This window comes from Haliotis cracherodii, unplaced genomic scaffold, assembly GCF_022045235.1.
Source record: "Haliotis cracherodii isolate W230 unplaced genomic scaffold, xgHalCrac1.p SCAF_11, whole genome shotgun sequence".
Lineage (NCBI taxonomy): Eukaryota > Metazoa > Mollusca > Gastropoda > Lepetellida > Haliotidae > Haliotis > Haliotis cracherodii.
Window position 1 is genome coordinate 12,019,738 of NW_027266266.1, and position 21,612 is coordinate 12,041,349.

General features: G+C 41.3%; 1 protein-coding gene across 1 annotated transcript; it reads left to right on the forward strand.

Annotated features, from left to right (window-relative positions):
- The first annotated feature begins 3,348 nt into the window (after window positions 1-3,348).
- Window positions 3,349-21,059, forward strand: LOC139454839 (protein crumbs-like). Its single transcript, XM_071236460.1, has 14 exons — window positions 3,349-3,381; window positions 3,659-3,692; window positions 3,894-3,979; window positions 4,481-4,552; window positions 5,218-5,359; window positions 6,119-6,296; window positions 10,394-10,508; window positions 10,801-10,975; window positions 13,406-13,550; window positions 13,764-14,121; window positions 15,798-16,329; window positions 18,059-18,199; window positions 20,041-20,195; window positions 20,684-21,059. The coding sequence occupies exons 1-14, from the start codon at window positions 3,349-3,351 to the stop codon at window positions 20,867-20,869; spliced, it is 2,352 nt and encodes a 783-aa protein (XP_071092561.1). The 3' UTR covers window positions 20,870-21,059.
- The last annotated feature ends 553 nt before the right edge of the window (window positions 21,060-21,612 follow it).

The window sequence follows — 21,612 nt, forward strand, 5'->3', positions numbered from 1 at the left end:
ACTGTACATGTACGTACATCATCCAAGGAGATGGATCTTCCTCTACGTCACACACAGGTAGCACAGGTAGCAGAAATATCTCGATTATCCACCGAAACAGATTGGGCATTTACGCCAATAGTTAATTATTAAATTATGTAAATGGATCACAGAAAATCAGAGAAGACACCAGGTATTCGCAAAAGATTAAGTATATCCTGCTCTACTGTTAGCATCACACAATTTGTATGAAAAACATCAGTGTTTGTTGCCTGTAAACATTAATGTGTGACGACTTAAACAGTACTACATCCAGGCACATTCCAATATGCAAATATCATGGACATGATGAAGAAGCTCAATAAGATTCAGGTTCCTGAACATTGTTTCACTTACAGGCAATTATTCAACAAATTATTCTAGAAGGATAACTTTAATTAATATATAGCAAGGATATCCAAAACAAATGCTCTGTTGTATTCTCCATTGGACGACATCAGGCATGTACCTGAATGTAGACAATATTATAAAATCGATTTTTTTTTTATAAACAATTGATTGCCTTTCAAACTAATGATGTTTAGTAACTCATTACTTGCTTTGTGGTTTTTTTTGTGAAGTTCAGTTTTGTCTCTGTCAAACTTTTCGCGTTCATCTATAGGGTACTCGATAGGTCGAAATCGAAATTTTTAGAATTAGCTTTTTTCATCATATTGCTTTTCCGAACCTGATATGTCTATATTTACTGACAGCTCAAAGCAATCTATATAAATGTGTAATGTTATTGCCACAATTCAGCAATAACTTCATGTAATTGATTATACCTTCATCTCACCACGTATCCAGTTTCTAAATTTTACATTTATTTCTGCTTATAAAAGATTAAAATGACATAATTGTTTTTAAAACTGATGAAATAAGGGTTAGCGCCGTGTTCCTGAGTACGTCTGGATGTGTTGTCAGGGACAGACACAAGCGTCGCTTACAGATTGCATCGAACAGCTCCTTGAAGACACAAGGGAGGCCCAACTGTCTCAGAGATTTGTGTAAGACGGGAAAAAGCGAATGGAACAATTCTGGGAGAAATTTTGTAATTACCTAGGTCTTCACAGACATGACAGTACAGATTCAAGAACCAATGGATTCATCATTGTAATTGTAATTGTTTGTAAAACCTCCCATTTCAGTCTTTTCATATGCCGCGATTGTAATATGGTAGGCATTTACATTTTATTGTACTATGTCCAACTCACCATACTGATTGCACACTTCACCAATCCAATTACTGCCCGTAACATGCCGCCCATCCAATAATAATAAAAACGACAAAACCCTTTGCATTTTCATAAGAAATATCTGGATAAACCAGAGTCAAATGTACAATTCCGACCACATCGTGAGGAGATGTTTATGAGTCACTATCAAATAGTGATGATATGAACAAATGCCAATAGCTGGTCACCCATCCACTGATGCCCGTAGCAGGACACCCATCAAAGAACTCTCTGTAGCAACTGACTCATCCACGAAATACCCGTAGCTGGCCACCTATTCATTGAATGTCCGTACCAGGACACCCATCAAAGAACTCTCTGTAGCAGCTTGTTCATCCACGAAATACCCGTAGCTGGCCATCTATACATTGAATGCCCGTAGCAGGACACCCATCAAAGAACTCTGTAGCAGCTTACTCATCCACGAAATACCCGTAGCTGGCCACCTATTCATTGAATGTCCGTACCAGGACACCCATCAAAGAACTCTCTGTAGCAGCTTGTTCATCCACGAAATACCCGTAGCTGGCCATCTATACATTGAATGCCCGTAGCAGGACACCCATCAAAGAACTCTCTGTAGCAGCTTACTCATCCACGAAATACCCGTAGCTGGCCACCTATTCATTGCATGCCCGTACCAGGACACCCATCAAGGAACTCTCTGTAGCAAGTTACTCATCCACGAAAAACATGTAGCTGGCCACCCATTCATTTAATGCCAAGTGAATATCCGTGAAGCTTTAACATGTTAATATACTATCACATCTATGTTCTGTCCGTTCCAAGCCGCTCTTCCATGTTCTGCCCACACCATGTCACCTACTAAAGCACTGCCTGCACCAGGGCACCTTTTCAAGAACTGTCTGCACCAGGTCATCCAATCACGTACTGTCTCTACCGGGTCCCCCAATCAAGTACTGTCTAAACCAGGTCACCCAATCAAATACTGTCTACACCAGGTCATCCAAATACATACTGTCTGCACCAGGTCATCCAATCAAGTACTGTCTACACCAGGTCATCCAAATACATACTGTCTGCAACAGGTCATCCAATCAGGTACTGTCTACACCAGGTCATCCAAATACATACTGTCTGCACCAGGTCAACCAGTCAAGTATTGTCCACGCCAGGTCAGCTAAATACGTACTGTCTGCACCAGGTCATCCAAACACGTATTGTCTTCACCAGGTCACCCGATCAAATACTGTCTACACCAGGTCATCCCAATACATACTGTCTACACCAGGTTAACCAAACAAGTGCTGTCCTCACCAGGTCATCTAAATACATACTGTCTGCACCAGACCATCCAAACAAGAACTATCTCTACCAGGTCACCCAATCAAGTACTGTCTCTTCCAGGTCACCCAATCAAGTACTATCTACACCAGGTCACCAGCAAACAAGTACTGTCTTCACCAGGTAATCCAATCACGTACTGTATACACCAGGTCACCCAATCAAGTACTGTCTACACAAAGTCACCCAATCAAGTACTGTCTTTACCAGGTCACCCAATCATATACTATCTATACCAGGTCATCCAAGCAAGTACTGTCTACACCAGGTCACCAATTCAAGTACTGTCTTTACCAGGTCACCCAATCAAGTACTATCTACACCAGGTCATCTAATCACGCACTGTCTACACCAAGTCACCCAATCAAGTACTGTCTGCACAGGGTCAGCCAATCAAGTACTGTCTACAACTGGTCACCCAGCCAAGTACTGTCTACACAAGGTCACCCTGCCAAGTACTGTCTACACCAGGTCTCGTCGAAGCTAAAAATTCAAATTGAAAATAATGACACTGACAAAATATTCAAACCAAAATTAAACCCCAAAATGACATTATTAATATTCATGAATTTAGTCAACGGTTTAACAATATTCCTGTCCTCTACTTCTTTTTTTTGTTAATACTCATTTATTTGAATCCCTTCTTTTGAGTATGAAAACAAGGCACTTGTGCCAGATTGGCATATTCTTTAAATGTCATGATCATGCTTATAATCAATGGATCTTCCATTATCACCCTCCTTGGTCAGACAAGATAAGCTAGGAAACACACACCTGTGTACCTTCAGGCATGCCACCGGGGATTGTCATAGCAGCGGTTGAGGTGAGTTTATTAAATTTATTAGATAAACACGTACTAAGTATATATATATATATATATATATACTATATAAGGTAGCTACACTGAATCGACGTCTGGAACATTGATTGTGTTAGCATTCTTATTACGATAGTACATTACCTCAAGAATCGTTACTTTTATTGACGGGTCATGGAGTAGGGATACCAGATAAGACGTACACCAGATTTTAGGTCTCATAACAATGCGGTTAGGTTTGGAATTATTTTTTTCCAAAATCAAATCATTTCCTTTATTGCAGGTCATTCTCATCCTTTGTGTAGGCCATAACAAAGGTATGTACATTCAATTGTTATGCGACCGAACAGAACTGTTCCTGTAAGCGTTGTTTTCTCGACGTATTAAGCTTGTTATCCGTTATGAACACGGGGTGGGTTTTAATCCCCGTGGTGTAATGAGGCTCTGTGGTCCAGATGATAGAACGTCTTCCCGGAGAGGTTAATAATTGAGAAATCTATGTTATGTTGTATTTTCAGCAGCGTCGTCGCTGTATTGTCGCAGCTGCGTTGATGTCCGCAGCCCTGCTTCCTGCACAAACATACGCTCATGTAAAGCTAATCAAGTAAGGAAATGTATGAGATTCATGATACATGAGAAGAAGAACTGTTTCATTAAAATCAGATCGTATGACGATACCCCTCTGCGTAATGATCTGACAACCCTCCTTAGCAGGTTGCATCAGGTGAACATCATTATCAATAAACAAAGTCTCGACTCCTAGATTTTTGTACGAGACAGCGGTTTACAACGGTGGTTCCAGCTTAGGAATAGCACTGATTCGAGTCGCAAGCGGTTTAAAAACCAACCCGCAGCTGTTACCTGGCTGATTAAGTGCCCACTCGTTGGAAAAGCTATCATGGCATTATTAACTCAGCATTATTACCAGACATGTTTTCACGAAGCAAGCCGTCGTGGCATAAAAACACAACCACAAACTCACTTGGCTACACTTTCAGTTTGCATTATGTCATAATTCTAAGTCCGCACATGAAATACGAATGAAATATTCCACATTTATTTTGATTTTTGAAGCTAACGTTAGCTCCAAATGTTTGTTTATCAGATGTGTTCCACGCGGGAAATGAGGAGTCTCAACGGGGACGTCGTCTACACGCTCGGGTGCGACAACACCGACGTGAGCAATTTAAACATTAATGTAGTTGGGTTCAACAAATTAGGATAACAAAAAATAACTGAAGTGACAGATTGAAACATCTGGAATCATTCTAAATGTATAGGGGTAATAGCCTTTGTTTGCAAAACGGTTAAATAAGTTCATGCTCAGTTTTATTATTCATGTTGTATGAACCACGTTTCTCGTGTAGATCTTTTTCACCTTAAACAATATTATTTGAACACACATTGTCGTGATGTTGATGATGACGACGACGATGACGACGACAACGATGATGATGATGATGATGGTGATGATGATGATGATGTTGACGACGACGACGACGACGATGATGATGATATATCATGACGATTACTGTTGAATGTACGTTAGCGCTAGCTGGTACCACTGTCTATTATCTAGGTATGCAGCTCATGATGTTGACTACGACGACGACGATGACGATGATGATGATGATGATGATGATATATCATGATGATCACTGTTGAATGTACGTTAGCGCTAGCTGGTACCACTGTCCATTATCTAGGCGTGCAGCTCATGATGTTGACGACGACGACGACGACGACGATGACGACGATGATGATGATGATGATGATGATATATCATGATGATCACTGTTGAATGTACGTTAGCGCTGGCTGGTACCACTGTCCATTATCTAGGTATGCAGCTCGCATGTTTTGGGTCCTGTCATCGGACGTCGTGCATCCTCTGGTTGTTTTCAATGCTGCGGAAGTAACGAATGCAATGCTGGACTATGTGCCCTTCAGCCACTGACAACCCCACACAGTAGCCTACCCATTGGTAATGCATACATACATGTATCAAACATACATCGTACAATACCCTTTATACACACAACACAGAGGCCTATCTCGTGGTATTCCAAACATATCTAGCATACATTGTGTGGCCCAGTCGTCTAACGTGCCGCATTTCGCTGTGCAGAGTCGCGTCCGTTGGGCGCGGCTGAAATCTATGATCGTGGTTTCAAATCTCGGGTCTCACCAATTATGTTTCTAGATATGTCAGCACCATATACGTGCTCGTGGATTTCACCAAAACGTTTGAAACCCGCATCACTTTGGGCTTTCCTCACACATCAAGCCTACACGCCATTATGAAACTGGAATTCTGTCCAAAGCGGTGTTAAACCAAACTCACTCACTAATACGCATTGTACAATACTCTTAATACACGCTCCTAATATGGTAGTGGTAATGCAGAATACCCTAATACACTTAAGTGTCCACTGAAAATGAAGGCATATCTAATACATTTTGCACAACACTCTTCATTACACAATAGCCCAACTACCTAAAATACACTGTACAATACTCCAATACAATTAAGTACCTAGTGATAATGAAACTACAAATACTTTTAATATGCACAATCGCTTTTTCTGAAGTTAACACCATCTTTTTTCAACATATTCGAAGTAACCGTTCTCATCTGGGCTTAAACCTTTGTTTCAAGATAATTAGCGAACGTTTCAAAAATCAACTTTAAAAAACTTATCTCATGAGTGATTAAAACGAAATGAGTTGTATATTTCTGCAGGTGTCGTTGATCATTGCAACCCGAACCATTGTGCAAACGGCGGAACCTGCGTAGAGAGGGTGGATGGTTTCGTGTGTGAGTGTACGTCCGGGTACACGGGTATTTACTGCAATATCTCGGACCTGTGTGCCTCGGACCCGTGTCTGCATGGGGGCAAATGTCTGGATACTAAAACAAGGTAGTGATACATAATACCGTCATTTCTACGACTTTTTAAGGATACTTGTATAAACATGTTTTACCAAAACTGGAGATCAGTCTAAAACTCTAGTTCAAGATATCATTTATATGCAGAGTTCAAAACTAAGTCTTTTAGAACCTGAAAAATATCTTTCAGTTTTATATGAAAGAAAATTTAGAAACATAATTGTAAGATTTAGAGCAGGTCTTTTAAAATTGAAGAATAATGAAGGCAGATATCTGTCGATAGAAAAGTCTTTTCGAATATGTTCAGTTTGTAATAATGGTATAGAGGATGAATTTCATTTTTTACTCATTTGTTCATGTTATAATGATCTCAGAAAGGAATACTTACCGGCAAAACTTTGCCGATATCCTAGCTTGAATCATTTCAAATCTATTAAGTGTAATAACAATGAAGCAGTCTTAAACAGTTTATCACGTTTCCTATATTACGGTTATGCAAAAAGAACAAGTAGTACAATTCAATTATGACATAAGTCATGTGTCACGTTACTTGACCGTTGCATATGTGAACAATTGGTATATTGTGAACTGTAATTGTATATGGGCCCGAGGCCTTCATGCAAAAAAAAGTTCTTCTTCTTCTTCTCTTCTACTACGGTAAAATACGTTTATAACGAACACGCTTATAACGAACCGACCGATATAGCGAACTTATTTTTTAATCCCGGCCATTTGTTGTATAAAACCTGTATATATGCTTATAACGCCCTGCAGTTATTACGAATAGTCGTCCCTTTGAGTTCGTTATAACCCTAGTTTACCGTAAATAAGAATGACATCACTCTCACGTCAACAGATAATCAGAATCTTTTTTTCTAAAATCACCGTAGGGAACCGGTAGCAGATCAGATCCCAATGACCCCGATCAACAAAGTGATCTTATCGTTACATCTACCCGAAGCAAGAGAGTTAACTGACTATAAAACTTGCAGAACTATGCTGGTATCATGAAGTTACATTTCGGATGGACTTATGAGTCTGTGAATAGTCCAATCAAAATCGTGAAACGAAAATCGCCATCCGGCTAGTAAAGGGTCATGCAGATTTCGGTAGATTGCAGGATTTGCAAAACATGTGCACCGACAACTCGGCATCAACAGACATTTTCCAAATCTTTCATATATATAATTAAGGTGCACACATGAGTTGATGCACTTCGCAATGTAAGATCCGTTTTATCACAATATAGATCTTGATTATCGATCAGATCCTCTTGACAAGGCGCGCCATTTTGTTTGAAGCAAATGCAACTTTTATGAGAGGCGGAACCTGATTGGTCATTAGGAGGGGCATGGGAGGGACATAACTCGTGATAGTCAATGGTGGCGCTACGATCGAGCCCAGAAATTCAAGCCCAGTTCGGCAAGGGTGGAAACATGATTTTTATAGTCAGTTAACTCCCTTGCCTCGGGAACATGTTATCGTTACGACTGTTTACTTAGCCACATCAAATAAGTTGGACTTCGACTATCGTACAGCTAAGATCGCTTGGTAGAACCCGGCCCTGAACATCAAAATAGTCATAAAAGCTCGTTAGAACATATAGGTGTGTATCAACGCGTCCAGACATTATAAAAGATGGATCGTTGGTCTTGAAATGAACCACATGACTGCTTAGTACTCCATAATATACTGGCTGCCGCGATAAAGCTTGGGTATCTTGACAACGTCGTTCAATAACAATTATCACTAAGTCTTACTTTTTTTCTAAAACAACAACTACACAACACCCACTTGATAGTGTCAACTTTTTGTTAGAGAGTTAAGCTTAATATTCAATGTTTGACACACAACAGGCTTCTGAGCAGGTTTTCTCGAACACGGTTCCACTGTAACATCCAATCCCGTCGGGATGTTGGCTGTACTAAACAGTTATATACGCTGATGCACAGACAGGCATATCTCGGAAATTTATTTACAAGAAACAAGACCTGAGAGTGTCGCTGTCTAATGGGATAGTATTGATATTAAAACCAAATAAAAGACGCCTGCGTGTCTTACTTGTGCATTAGGACAAGGATATGTTGAACACTCTCTTTGACAAAACGCGACCGCCTCCGTGGTCTAATGGTAGAGCGTCCGCCCGGAGAGTTGACTGTTGAAGGAAATACGTTGTGATTTTTGTTACCATGTCCTCCACACCGTGAAATGTAGTGTTATTATAGCAGAAATGCTAAACTTTGATTGGAATGAAAGTGTCTTTTGTACTCTTCATATTCAACCAGGCCTGACGGAATCAACTGAAAAAGAAACTTAATGCTTTTCGACCTTATTTCCATATAAGCATCTTTGATCGCCCACATAGCCAGTTGAAATAGTTTCAGTAACTAAACTTCAAAAAGTAATTATTACTCCAGAGGGTGGCACTGTAAATCCGGCACTAAAAGTTTGACAAATTTATTGTTAGCTGTATCCATAGACAGTGGTAGATACGACACAACGCCTACCGCCTGTATGTCAGCATGCTGAGGGTACTATAAACTTATGACCGCCTCCGTGGTCTAGTGGTAGAGAGTCCGCCCGGAGAGCGGAACTTCCAGGACTCGATCCCCAGGCGCGTCATACCAAAAGACGTTAAAAGATGGTACTTGATGTTACCCTGTCTGTCGCTCGGATTTAAGGGGCTAAAACAAGGACTGGTCGGCTCGGAGTCAGTATGCTGTGTCTCAGTGGGGTATCCATGTGAAACTGCGGCATGAGCTAGCAGTATAAATCGGCATCAGTCCGGACTAGTACAGGCAGCCACACAAACACACGTGCATGCACGTCGCTATATAAATACAATAATCTTGGACTCGACGTTAAACCCAATTTCAACTCACCTCACTTTGTATTTACTCATGACGGCGCTGGCAACTGTTGTCATACTCCTCAGTGTGGATAAGGATCATGATGATGAAAATTGAGATGCCGATTTCACTATTGCTGATGAAGAGGACCATTGGAATTCCAATGGCGATAATATGATTAGAAAAACAAATCGACTTCCCGAAACTCAAGTGACATTAAACTCTTTTATCGAACACGACGAGAAGAGTTCGGAAAGAAAACCACTTCCGACTCATTTCAACGACAGAAGGGATACTCTGGGTGCCTTAAAACTTTGATAATTAACGAACCCACGTCACAATAGCGCTCTCAATGATGAAGATATAAAACATCAGATACGGTTTAGGTCTCATTAGCTGATGAAATTGGATCAAGTGACAAAAAGGAAGGGGTTTTAAAGCCACACACACATACACGTGCATGCACGTCGCTATATGAGTGCAATAATCTTTGACGCGACGTTAAACCCCATTTCACCTTACCTCACCTCACCTCACCTCACCTCACCTCACCTCACCTCACCTCACCTTGACATAACGCTGATATGAAGTCGGTTACAGTCCGGCTACAGAAGGATTTTACTGGTTTGTAAGTTCTAGACAGCATTGGATGAATGTAGCATATCTAAACTGAGGGGCAAAAGAAAGTGTGCCGAGTTTGGGTTTTATGTCTATTGATATGAAATTGAAAGAACTGTCCATTTAACTATCACTCATTTCCGCAACAGTTTGTAAAACGTAATCTTTGTCTGTGTAATTTTGTGTAAAATTAGTTTGGTTCAATGAAAACTGAGTTACGAAATGAACTGGCAACACCATGACCCCTTCCATATTTGAAATGTTGTCAATTTGTGCGGAAAAAAGAGCACATTTAGTGATTTTTAAAGATAAGTTACACAGTAGTTGTGTATTATGATTTGATTTTATTTTTTTTTAATTTAACAAATTTTACATCAAGTTATGTTTTAAAAACTAAAACCATGTAAAAGTATTCTTTGAGTGCTGACTAAGCGCCAGTACTGTTCACTTCTAAAATCGCTAGCTTAGAAGATATTTTCATTTGAAATCAAACATAGGATAAAATCAGAGGAGAAGTATAGTTTCCTTTGCCCCATAAGTTCATTTCTAAAAAACACACGCCCGAGTGTCCCCCTTCCAAACAACGTCTAAATATCCTTCCCTGTATTTTAGCTTCTATTTAGTTGACCCTCATGCCTTTGCTTCGACATGGTCTTTCTAGCTACGTCTGTGACTGCACTGGTACTGGCTACGACGGCTTTACGTGCCAGGTGCCCTACGACGACTGCCTATCACAACCCTGTCTCCACGGCTCTACCTGTATTGACGGGTTTAAGGTATTCTTTCATCATCGTTAGCTTTTCAGGAATGTACTTTTGAATAAATACCGTTGATTAGTTTCCTCTCCGAAGGTTAGATCAACGCTCCTTCAATGTTTGTTTCAAACGACATTGAAATTTCCTAATTGAAAATATATTTTTTTACGTGAGGGCATTGTACTGTTAAAGTCACTGCTTGCTTTATTACACAATTTTAATCAGATTCCATCTTTGATCAGATCTCTGTAACAAGGAAATGAGTCAGTATTTCTGTCGTTATTGCATTTACAAATTTTCTTTCCAACTACAGAATTGGACTTGTAAGTGTGTTGCTGGCTTCGCCGGAAATAACTGTGAAGTAGAACTCAGCGCATGCGTATCCAACCCGTGTCTCAATGGAGGCACGTGCGTCGACACACATGCTGGGTCAAATCCAGGTCAAACAAGCCCGGGTTTTCACTGTCAATGCGTTGAGGGTATAGCGGGTACGTACACATTTCTTACTATATTTAACACTAACCGGTCAAGCACGCCGGTTTCGATAAAATGACAGCATCCTAACCCAGAATAGCAAATGGTCGGTCCCCAAGAAGTGCAATTCGTAGTGCAGAAGACAGTGTCAGAAACCTATTATCATTATCATTCTTGGTTTGTCAGTACCAAATCCGGGGGCACCAACAAAATGATGAAAGGTCTTTCCTCCCTAAAAAGGACACGCGGCGGCACAACTAAATTTCTATTCAAAGCGGCATACAGGTCATCAGCAACCATAAACTTACCAGAGACTATCCACATAGACACATGAAGAATACACACTTGTTAGACGCGTCCTAACTCACTGGAACATGTTACAGGTGATCGTTGTGAGACTCTCCACATAGACACATGGACAATACACTTTTGTTAGACGCGTCCTAAATCATAAAATCGTTTTACAGGTGATCATTGTGAGACTCTCCACATAGACACATGGACAATACACTTTTGTTAGACGCGTCCTAACTCATGGGAACATGTTACAGGTGATCATTGTGAGACACTCCACATAGACCAATGGACAATACACCCATGTTAGACGCGTCCTAACTCACTGGAACATGTTACAGGTGATCGTTGTGAGACTCTCCACATAGACACATGGACAATACACCCTTGTTAGACGCGTCCTGTCTCACTGGAACATGTTACGGGTGATCATTGTGAGACTCTCCACATAGACACATGGACAATACACTCTTGTTAGACGCGTCCTAAATCATAGAATCATTTTACAGGTGATCATTGTGAGACTCTCCACATAGACACATGGACAATACACCCATGTTAGACGTGTCCTAACTCACTGGAACATGTTACAGGTGAACGTTGTGGGAATCTCCACATAGACGCATGGACAATACACCCTTGTTAGATGCTTCCTGACTCACTAGAACATGTTACAGGTGATCGTTGTGAGACTCTCCACATAGACACAAGGACAATACACCATGTTAGACGCTTCATAACTCACTGGAACATGTTACAGGTGATCGTTGTGAGACACTCCACATAGACACAAGGACAATACACCATTGTTAGACGCGTCCTAACTCACTGGAACATGTTACAGGTGATCATTGTGAGACACTCCACATAGACACATGGGCAATACACACTTGTTAGACGCGTCCTAACTCATTGGAACATGTTACAGGTGATCGTTGTGAGACTCTCCACATAGACACAGTAGACCCATGTTAGACGCGTCCTAACTCATTGGAACATGTTACAGGTGATCGTTGTGAGACTCTCCACATAGACACATGGACAATACACCCTTGTTAGACGCGTCCTAACTCACTGGAACATGTTACAGGTGATCGTTGTGAGACACTCCACATAGACCCATGTTAGACGCGTCCTAACTCATTGGAACATGTTACAGGTGATCGTTGTGAGACTCTCCACATAGACACATGGACAATACACTCTTGTTAGACGCGTCCTAACTCACTGGAACATGTTACAGGTGATCATTGTGAGACTCTCCACATAGACACATGGACAATACACCCTTTTTAGACGCGTCCTAACTCACTGGAACATGTTACAGGTGATCATTGTGAGAATCCACATAGACACATGGACAATACACCCATGTTAGACGCTTCATAACTCACTGGAACATGTTACAGGTGATCGTTTTGAGACTTTCCACATAGACACATGGACAATACACCCTTTTTAGACGCTTCATAACTCACTGGAACATGTTACAGGTGAACGTTGTGGGAATCTCCACATAGACACATGGACAATACACTCTTGTTAGATGCGTCCTGACTCACTAGAACATGTTACAGGTGATCGTTGTGAGACTCTCCACATAGACACATGGACAATACACCCATTTTAGACGCGTCCTAACTCATTGGAACATGTTACAGGTGATCGTTGTGAGACTCTCCACATAGACACATGGACAATACACCCATTTTAGACGCGTCCTAACTCATTGGAACATGTTACAGGTGAACGTTGTGGGAATCTCCAAATAGACACATGGACAATACACCCTTGTTAGGCGCGTCCTAACTCACTGGAACATGTTACAGGTGAACGTTGTGGGAATCTCCAAATAGACACATGGACAATACACCCTTGTTAGGCGCGTCCTAACTCACTGGAACATGTTACAGGTGATCGTTGTGAGACACTCCACATAGACCCATGTTAGACGCGTCCTAACTCATTTGAACATGTTACAGGTGATCGTTGTGAGACTCTCCACATAGACACATGGACAATACACTCTTGTTAGACACGTCCTAACTCACTGGAACATTTTACAGGTGATCGTTTTGAGACTCTCCACATAGACACATGGACAATACACCCTTGTTAGACGCGTCCTAACTCACTGGAACATGTTACAGGTGATCGTTGCGAGACGAACTACGACGACTGCTGGGTGAAGCCATGTAAGCACGGCACCTGCATGGATGGCATCAACTCCTACACTTGCGACTGTACCGGTAGTGGCTACTCTGGTGTACTCTGTGAACACCAGCTCACCAACCAGTAAGCATTTACAATGATAGAGACAAGGCGAAAAGGTAACCAGTCCGAATGTACAACAGGAGTTCTCTGAAACACGTCTTTAAAACTAGGTCAGAAATATTCGCCGTCAAAGTTATCAGATAAATATGTAACATCAACGCAAGAGAATAATTGACTGATTAGGAAAGAATTCGTTTGATACACTGCTAATTCGTTGATATTTCTCTTTACCAGGTGTTTGAATCATCCGTGCCAGAATGGCGGCACATGTATTCAAGATGGCGACGACTACCACTGCGAGTGTCTAGCCTTCAAAGAGGGGCTAATAACTCATGGGGGCAAAAATTGTTCTGTACTTTTGCGAGGTTGTGAGAATGTTCATGCCTGTCAAAACAAGGCTACATGTGTTCCCGTTCTTCTGAATGAGGCTAAAAATATCCATGGGTACACCTGTTCCTGTGCACATGGCTTCATTGGTACGGTTTGTGACACGACCACAATCATGACGGTGTCGCCCTTGAGTTTCATCAGGAAGACCTACTCTTCTGGCTTCAACCTCACGATGAGATTCAGGACAGGACAGTCTAATGGGGTAAGTTGGTGCTGGCAATTTAGAAGCAACCGAAAGCTATCAGATACGTGATACTGTATTTCATCGAATCGGCGGTTTCAAATGACAATAACAACCGAGTTGGTTTCCAGCATCACTCTGCGCTACATTCCCTGTTATTTCGATGTTGAAATCTTCTCCCAACTTGAAGGTACAATAATCCAGAGAAACTACCAAAACACAATTATTTCACAAGTTGGCATCACCATTGGCACCAATTGCACCCCTTCCTTTCTGATCTGTTTCGGGAGCACGGGTGGCCCAGTCGTCTAAGGCGCCGCGATTCGCTGTGCAGAGTTGCGTCCCTTGGGCACGCCAGAAACCTATGATTGTGGGTTCGAATCCCGGTTCGCCCCGTATATGTTTCTAGGTTTGTCAGCACCATACCCGTGCTCGTGGGTTTCACCGAAGTGGTAAACGTCTGAGACCTGCATCACTTCGGGCTTTTCTCCCACATTAAGCTGACACGCCTCGATATAACCGGAATAATGTTAAAAGCGGCGTTAAACCCAACTCACTCACTCTGATCTGTTTCCTTATGCATATGAATCGGAATTTCTGCTTTGAGTGGCAAAATAACCAATACGGGAATTTGGCCAAAACGTTAAACCTAAGTTTCAGTTTAATCAATGAGATGATATCGTTCAATATTGATCAAATAGCCAATTCCGATCCATTGATGTACCCGACTGTGCTAGACATAACAGAGATAACCAGTGAAATCGCCTCATCTGTTTAAATATTTATATCTGTGCTTAATGATTCAGGGTGACAACCAGACCATGCACAAGACTGTATGACTAGAGGGGTGACTTCAACTTTTCAACCGTCATGCCCGATGCAATTTCCTATTTTGACATGAGCCATAATTTGTGTTCTCGTGTTTGTTGACTTTTGTTTGTGATGGGTGCACCCAGGATACACCCACCTTCTCGTGGAAACCCGATAACCTATTGATACTGATTCACGAAACCATGATTATTCATTCAATTCAATCCATTCAATATTCATGAGTGAGTTCGCGAGCGAGTTCGCGAGCGAGTTCGTGAGTGAGTGAGTGAGTGACTGAGTGAGTGACTGAGTTGGTAAGGCTTTACGCCGGTTTTAGCAATATTCTAGCAATATCACGGCGGGGAACAACAGAAATGGGCTTCACGCCCATGTCGAACCCGGGTGTTCGGTGTGACGAGGAAAGGCTTTATCCACTAGGCTACCCAACCGCCAAATACAACGTTAATGCTTTTGCGAATACATTTCCTTATTCCTCAATATCGCGTATTTGTGTGCGTTCAGCTACAATACACACGTCCACTTTGTTAGGACCAGTCACATGTCTGATTAACAAATTATAATTATACTGACCAACATATCATATCCTCAAGTACGATAATTAGAAATATGTGATGGTACATATAATCCAATACTATATGTAAACACATACAATACATGCATATGTATACACACAAACACACACACACACACAGAGACACACACACACACACACACACACACACACACACACACATAAAGCACACACATAAAGCACACACAAAGCACACATACACATACACACACACAAACAAACACACACACACACACACACACAAAGCACAGACATATACAAATGACAGTTGGTAAGTGTTGATTTGTCATTTCAGGTTTTGCTCTATAATCGGGTTGGAAACGAATTCGTCAGCGTTGAGATCGTCAATGGCTCACTGTATCTTGTGTCGGGCGATACCTTCGGCTACAATGACACCCAGGAAGCTCTGACGTCACTTCCGCTTGATGACTCGCAATGGCACAGCCTCAGTCTGGTGTACGATGGCAACACCACCCTATCCCTCATGGACCCTCTCTGTAACACGACTGACGATTGCATCTTATCCTCTACCGGTCCTACTTCCGCCAGTTCACTTAGAGAGCATTTCATTGGTCAGGTTCCTGTGACGCCATGGCGTCAGGGCACTGTGTCCAAACGCGATTTTGACGGATGTGTCGAAGATGTCATATTCAACACTGATGTTATCATACCGGATAATTTTGGTGTGGCGGAGTTCCATGGCATCAAGATGGATTGCCCAGCCTGTCTGCCAGGGACGTGTGACGGTATTGGCAAGTGTCACCCTCGAGGAAATACAAGCTTCCAGTGTGTCTGCACGGGGACACACAACGGATTATGTTTTGATGGTAGGTAAAACAATAATGAGCGAGCGAGCGATTGGTTGAGGAAGCGAGTTAAACTCCTTTGAAAAGAAAACACTTGGAAATTGGATTTGACCAAAAACATTTCAAACGTTATCACTACTTTCTTATGCCAGTGTTAATAAATTTGATTGAGTGAGTGAGTGAGTGAGTGAGTGAGTGAGTGAGTGAGTGAGTGAGTGAGTGAGTGAGTGAGTGAGGTGTTTCGCCGTTTTTAGCACTATTCTAGCAAATATCACGGCGAGGAACAACATAAATGGGCTTCACGCCAATGTCGAACCCGGGTCTTCGGTGTGACGAGGAAAGGCTTTATCCACTAGGCTACCCAACTGCCCCTCAATATTCATGAAAACAGACATGTTCATAATATAGACGGGGTCGTACAATGGCTTTTGCTTTGACCAGAAAAGTCTTATGAGTGTGGAAATGGTTTTGCCGCTTTTATTTGCAATATTTCGAAAACACGCCAAGAAATATCCAAATGCCAAATACAACGTCTATGCTTGTGCGAATACATTTCCTTATTCCTCAATATTGCGAGTTAAACCCCTTTGAAAAGTAAACACTTGGAAATTGGATTTGACCCAAAACATTCAAACGTTATCACTACTTTCTTATGCCAGTGGTTATAACTTTTGTCGAGGCTCCTGGCAACAACAGAGACAAACAAGGGATATTGACAAAGGCGAATCTTGAATTCTAACCCAGCTTATTAGGATCCTGGCACGAAAAGGGACACAACTGTCCAAAGCGAATTGCGTCGTCATTGTTAGCTGTAAAATTATTTCCCATTGGGAAGATAATAAATATGTCACAACAAAACAAAGATATATGTCAGCACACTATCAAACACTTCAATTGTTGGCCCAGTGAGATATCAAGCGAAGTAAGTAGCCGGACAAAAGAAAGTATATCATCGAACTTTGATGGTGGATAAATATGAAACAAACTAGGAATTCCTATTCGACTGTTTTCAGACGGTACTGTTTGGATAACGTTTATAGGTTTTTGGTCAAATCCAAATTTCATGTGCAAAAACAATACTCTGTAAATAGTATGACACACCACCCCGTAGGATGGCCGGAATAGATTTTTCCCGAGCAAACTATGCTAGTTGTATGAGGCGACCAAATGTATCGGGTGGTCTGACTTGGTGACTTAAAGTTTGATGGAATACATGTCATCGTTCCCGGACGGCGTGGATCGTTGGTCAACTATCAATCAAACGATTGTCAGGTCCAGACTCGACAATTTACAGGCCGCCGTCATGTAGTTATAATATTCCTTGGGCGGCGTTAAGCTATAAAATAACCTAATCAAACTAAATCTTGACTAACTATTACTTACTCGAATTCTTTGAGGTCTTGCATAATGTATCCGTCCAAATGCTGTCATGTTTCTATCGGGGGGGGGGGGGGGGGGGGGGGGGAGGGGGGTCGTCTTAGGCGCCGCGATTCGCTGTGCAGAGTTGCGTCCCTTGGCCACCCGAGGAAATTATGAGGTTATGGGTTCGATTCCCGGTTCGCCCCATTTATGTTTCTAGGTTTGTCACCACAATACTCGTGCTCGTGGGTTTCACCGAAGTGGTAAACGTCTGAGACCTGCATCACTTCGGGCTTTCCTCCCACATTAAGCTGACACGCCGCGATATAACTGTAATACTGCTAAAAGCGGCGTTAAACCCAACTCACTCACTCATGTTTCTATCTTCAAGATAACGGAGTAACGTGTAACTTTGATGCTGGTCTCTGTGGTTGGGTCCAGTCAAGAAATGATGTCTTTGATTGGACCAGGTTTCAAGGAGCGACGGGTTCAAGTGGCACCGGGCCATCGGGTGATCACACATCGGGATCAGGTGAGTGTGGAAGCCCATTAAGGCCAAATAATGTTGTTATTTCAACACGGATTATATCGTGAATTTTCAAAATAATATATTGCAATTGAAATACCTTGAATTTCAAACATGGTATCTTGAACTAATTTTCAACGTGTCATTTTAATACTTTGTTTCCACCTTTATTGACAACAACAAAACCAACATTTATACGATTATTTTAATACTTTGACATTTCAAAATATTACCTTGAAATATCAACAAGCTGTTTTAAACTTTCAAGACAAACATCAGTATTGATATGGCCTTTTTCGGCCACAGTAGGTATGACAACATCATAAGTTGTTCACACTGAGGGTACTTCACACCATATTGCCCGGGGAATAATCACACAACGAATTCAACTCACCTTCATGTTTATCAATGACCACAATCTGAAAACAACTGGATATTAAGATTCGAAGCGTTGTTTGTCGCCATCACCAGACTACGTTTATGCTCTGTGAATCCTAACTTAATGTTAATACACATAACGCAACGACGTTTCGCTGTATGGGGTTTGAATCGCTTGGGATTGGACAGAGAATGCAAACAGTACACATAGGCCACAAATACTACTTTCTGATCCGCTGACAATAGAATGGGAGGGACTTTTGTATTGCTCACTGTTATAGAGGGGCGTGTTATCGGAATGAGTGCTCTCCGTCCGTTGAGTTTCGATTCCGGATCATAACTCGGTAATTGTATACCTTTTGTGTTTGGGTATTTCTAAAACAAATTTTCTTCGACTCAAAGAGAATAGCTCGTAAACCGAAAATATTTTATCATGAAACTTTGCACAGGTATCTAACACATGCTGAACTGGTGCCTTTTGCTGTTTCAAATTGGACTTAACCCAAATACAGTTTGCTTTCATTATCAGAGCATAACTTTAAAAAAACAGATGGGGTGTAGTGTTCATTTCTGGATCATATATATCTCCATATAGATTTCATGAAACTTTATACCCATATTAAAAGAGTGCTTAAACTGTCATGCTATTTTGGATTTTCTACGAAATGATCTGCGCAGGGTTGTCTGAGTGTGAGTGAGTGAGTGAGTGAGTGAGTGAGTGACTTTGGTTTTACGCCGCTTTTAGCAATATTCCAGCAATATCACGGCGGGGAACACCAGAAATGGGCTTCACACATTGTACCCATGTCGGGAATCGAACCCGGGTCTTCTGCGTGACGAGCGAACGCTTTGACCACTAGGACCGCCCCGGATTGTCTGAGATCCGTGACCATAATTACATGTACGTGATTGACATGTATAGCACTTGACAAACGAACATGTACTAGATATAAACTGAATTATTGTTAAAAGAACACAATATACATGTTGCACCCGAACCAGCGTACTTCCTCGAAGTGGGGTTTAAAATGTTTTTGCTCCCTCCAATTAGGTCAATTTACAGAAGCATCCAAAGTTTACAAAGTTTAAAAGTAAAGCCGTAATTATTTGTGCTGGAGTTTCCCTCCGTTTATCCATGTGTATCCACTACTATATGAACAAACACAATTCTAATGTGCCCCATGGCGGGTAAAATGTATTACGCTGTTTTCTTGTTTTCTACAGGTTTTTGTGTATAGATGGTTAAATTAAATAAGCAGTCTGTGAAGTTATTATTGTTGACGTATTTATTTTTTAGAAGAAATTTCAATATGTTTTTTTGTGTTTATGGAGTTTTAAAAGTAAACACTAAATAATTGATTTACGCAAAGTAAATTATGCTAACCTGTTGTTACCCTTTTCATGTTTATATTTTCATGCAAAACATATAATTGAAGTCAATTTTTAAACTGACAACAATCTGTTATCAGGATACTACATGTACACTGAAGCTTCGAGTCCAAGGTCCCAAGGAGATACTGCTTCTCTCCTCTCCCCACGTTTCGACGTCACCAGCAAAATGTGTCTACAGTTCTACGCACATATGGAGGGGAGAACGATGGGCTCCTTAGAGGTTTATGAAGAGGTTCGATGTTACTTAATGCTCCTTAGGAGAGAGTGAGTGAGTGAGTGAGTATGGTTCTACGCCGCTTTTAGCAATATTCCAGCAATATCACGACAGGTGACACCAGAAATGAGCTTCACACATTGTACCCATGTCGGGAAATGAACCCGGGTCTTCGGCGTGACGAGTGAAAGCTTTAACCACTAGGCTCCTTAGGACACTAAAACAGTTAAGGATATTGTTTGATATGTTCTATTCAAGTGAAATTTTCTGTCGCTATCAATCAAAATGCATTAATTAAAATACTACAATTAAAACTACAATCATTTATCTTTAAAACTCCCACCTCGATTTTTATATCCTTCCTACTCAATATTCTGAGGAAATCAAACTAAATATTTAAAAGTTAAATATTTATTTTTTTCTTTTAAAATCCGTAAACCGAAAAGAAAGCCTTGTCTAGCCTTAATGATATATAGACTGTATACTTCATATCACTTTTTCTTCAGTACAACGGTCAGAGGACCACTTTATTCACGAAAAAAGGAAGCCAGTCTGGTCAGTGGTTCCCTGTTAGTATCAACCTGCTGCAAAACACGAACGCGCTCATTGAGATCAAGGGCACCGTCGGGAACGGCTACTACAGCGACATGGCTATTGACGACGTTTTCCTCCTTCAAGGCTCTTGCCCTTGAAACTCAAGTGAAATCTTGTTATGGCGAACTCGAAATAGCCTGTTATGTCGAAATTCCTGTAATATCCCTTTTGCACCAGTAACTTTATGTTTGCAAATCAAGGTTAAATTGTACTTGGATGTACAATGATTGCGTCATATTGGGAGCATTGAATACGTTTATTGTGCATCATGTTGAATAAAAGCATCAAAGCTAGGGCGTCTTCGGGCTCAGTCCATGGATCCTGGTTAGCTAAATCAAGAGATATTTATCATTGTTTGTTTGTGTTTTTTGTTCAACGCCGCACTATTCCAGCAATATTCCAGCTATATGACGGCGGTCTGTATATAATCGAGTCTTAACCAGAAGATCCAGTGATTGATATCATAAGCATCGACCCACGCAATTTGGATACCATGACATGCATCAACCAAGTTAGCGAGCCTGATCCCCGATTCCGTTAATCTCTTGCGACAAGCATAGTCGCCTTTTACGGCAATCATAGTAGCCTTTTACGACAAGCATAGTAGCCTTTTACGGCAAGCATAGTAGCCTTTTACGAAGAGCATAGTAGCCTTTTAAGGCTAGCAATGTAGCCTTTTACGACAAGCATAGTAGCCTTTTACGACAAGCATAATAGCCTTTTACGGCAAGCATAGAAGCCTTTTACGACAAGCATAGTAGCCTTTTACGACAAGCATGGTAACCTTTTACGACAAGCATGGTAGCTTTTTACGACAAGCATAGTAGCCTTTTACGGCAAG

Bases quoted from the DNA above. Each gene is read 5' to 3' on its own strand.
- LOC139454839 (XM_071236460.1), top strand. From the start codon at position 3,349: ATGCCACCGGGGATTGTCATAGCAGCGGTTGAG. The intron at 10,976-13,405 runs GTACGTACACAT...AACATGTTACAG, and splicing joins ATGCGTTGAGGGTATAGCGG to GTGATCGTTGCGAGACGAAC. The intron at 18,200-20,040 runs GTGAGTGTGGAA...ATCTGTTATCAG, and splicing joins TGATCACACATCGGGATCAG to GATACTACATGTACACTGAA.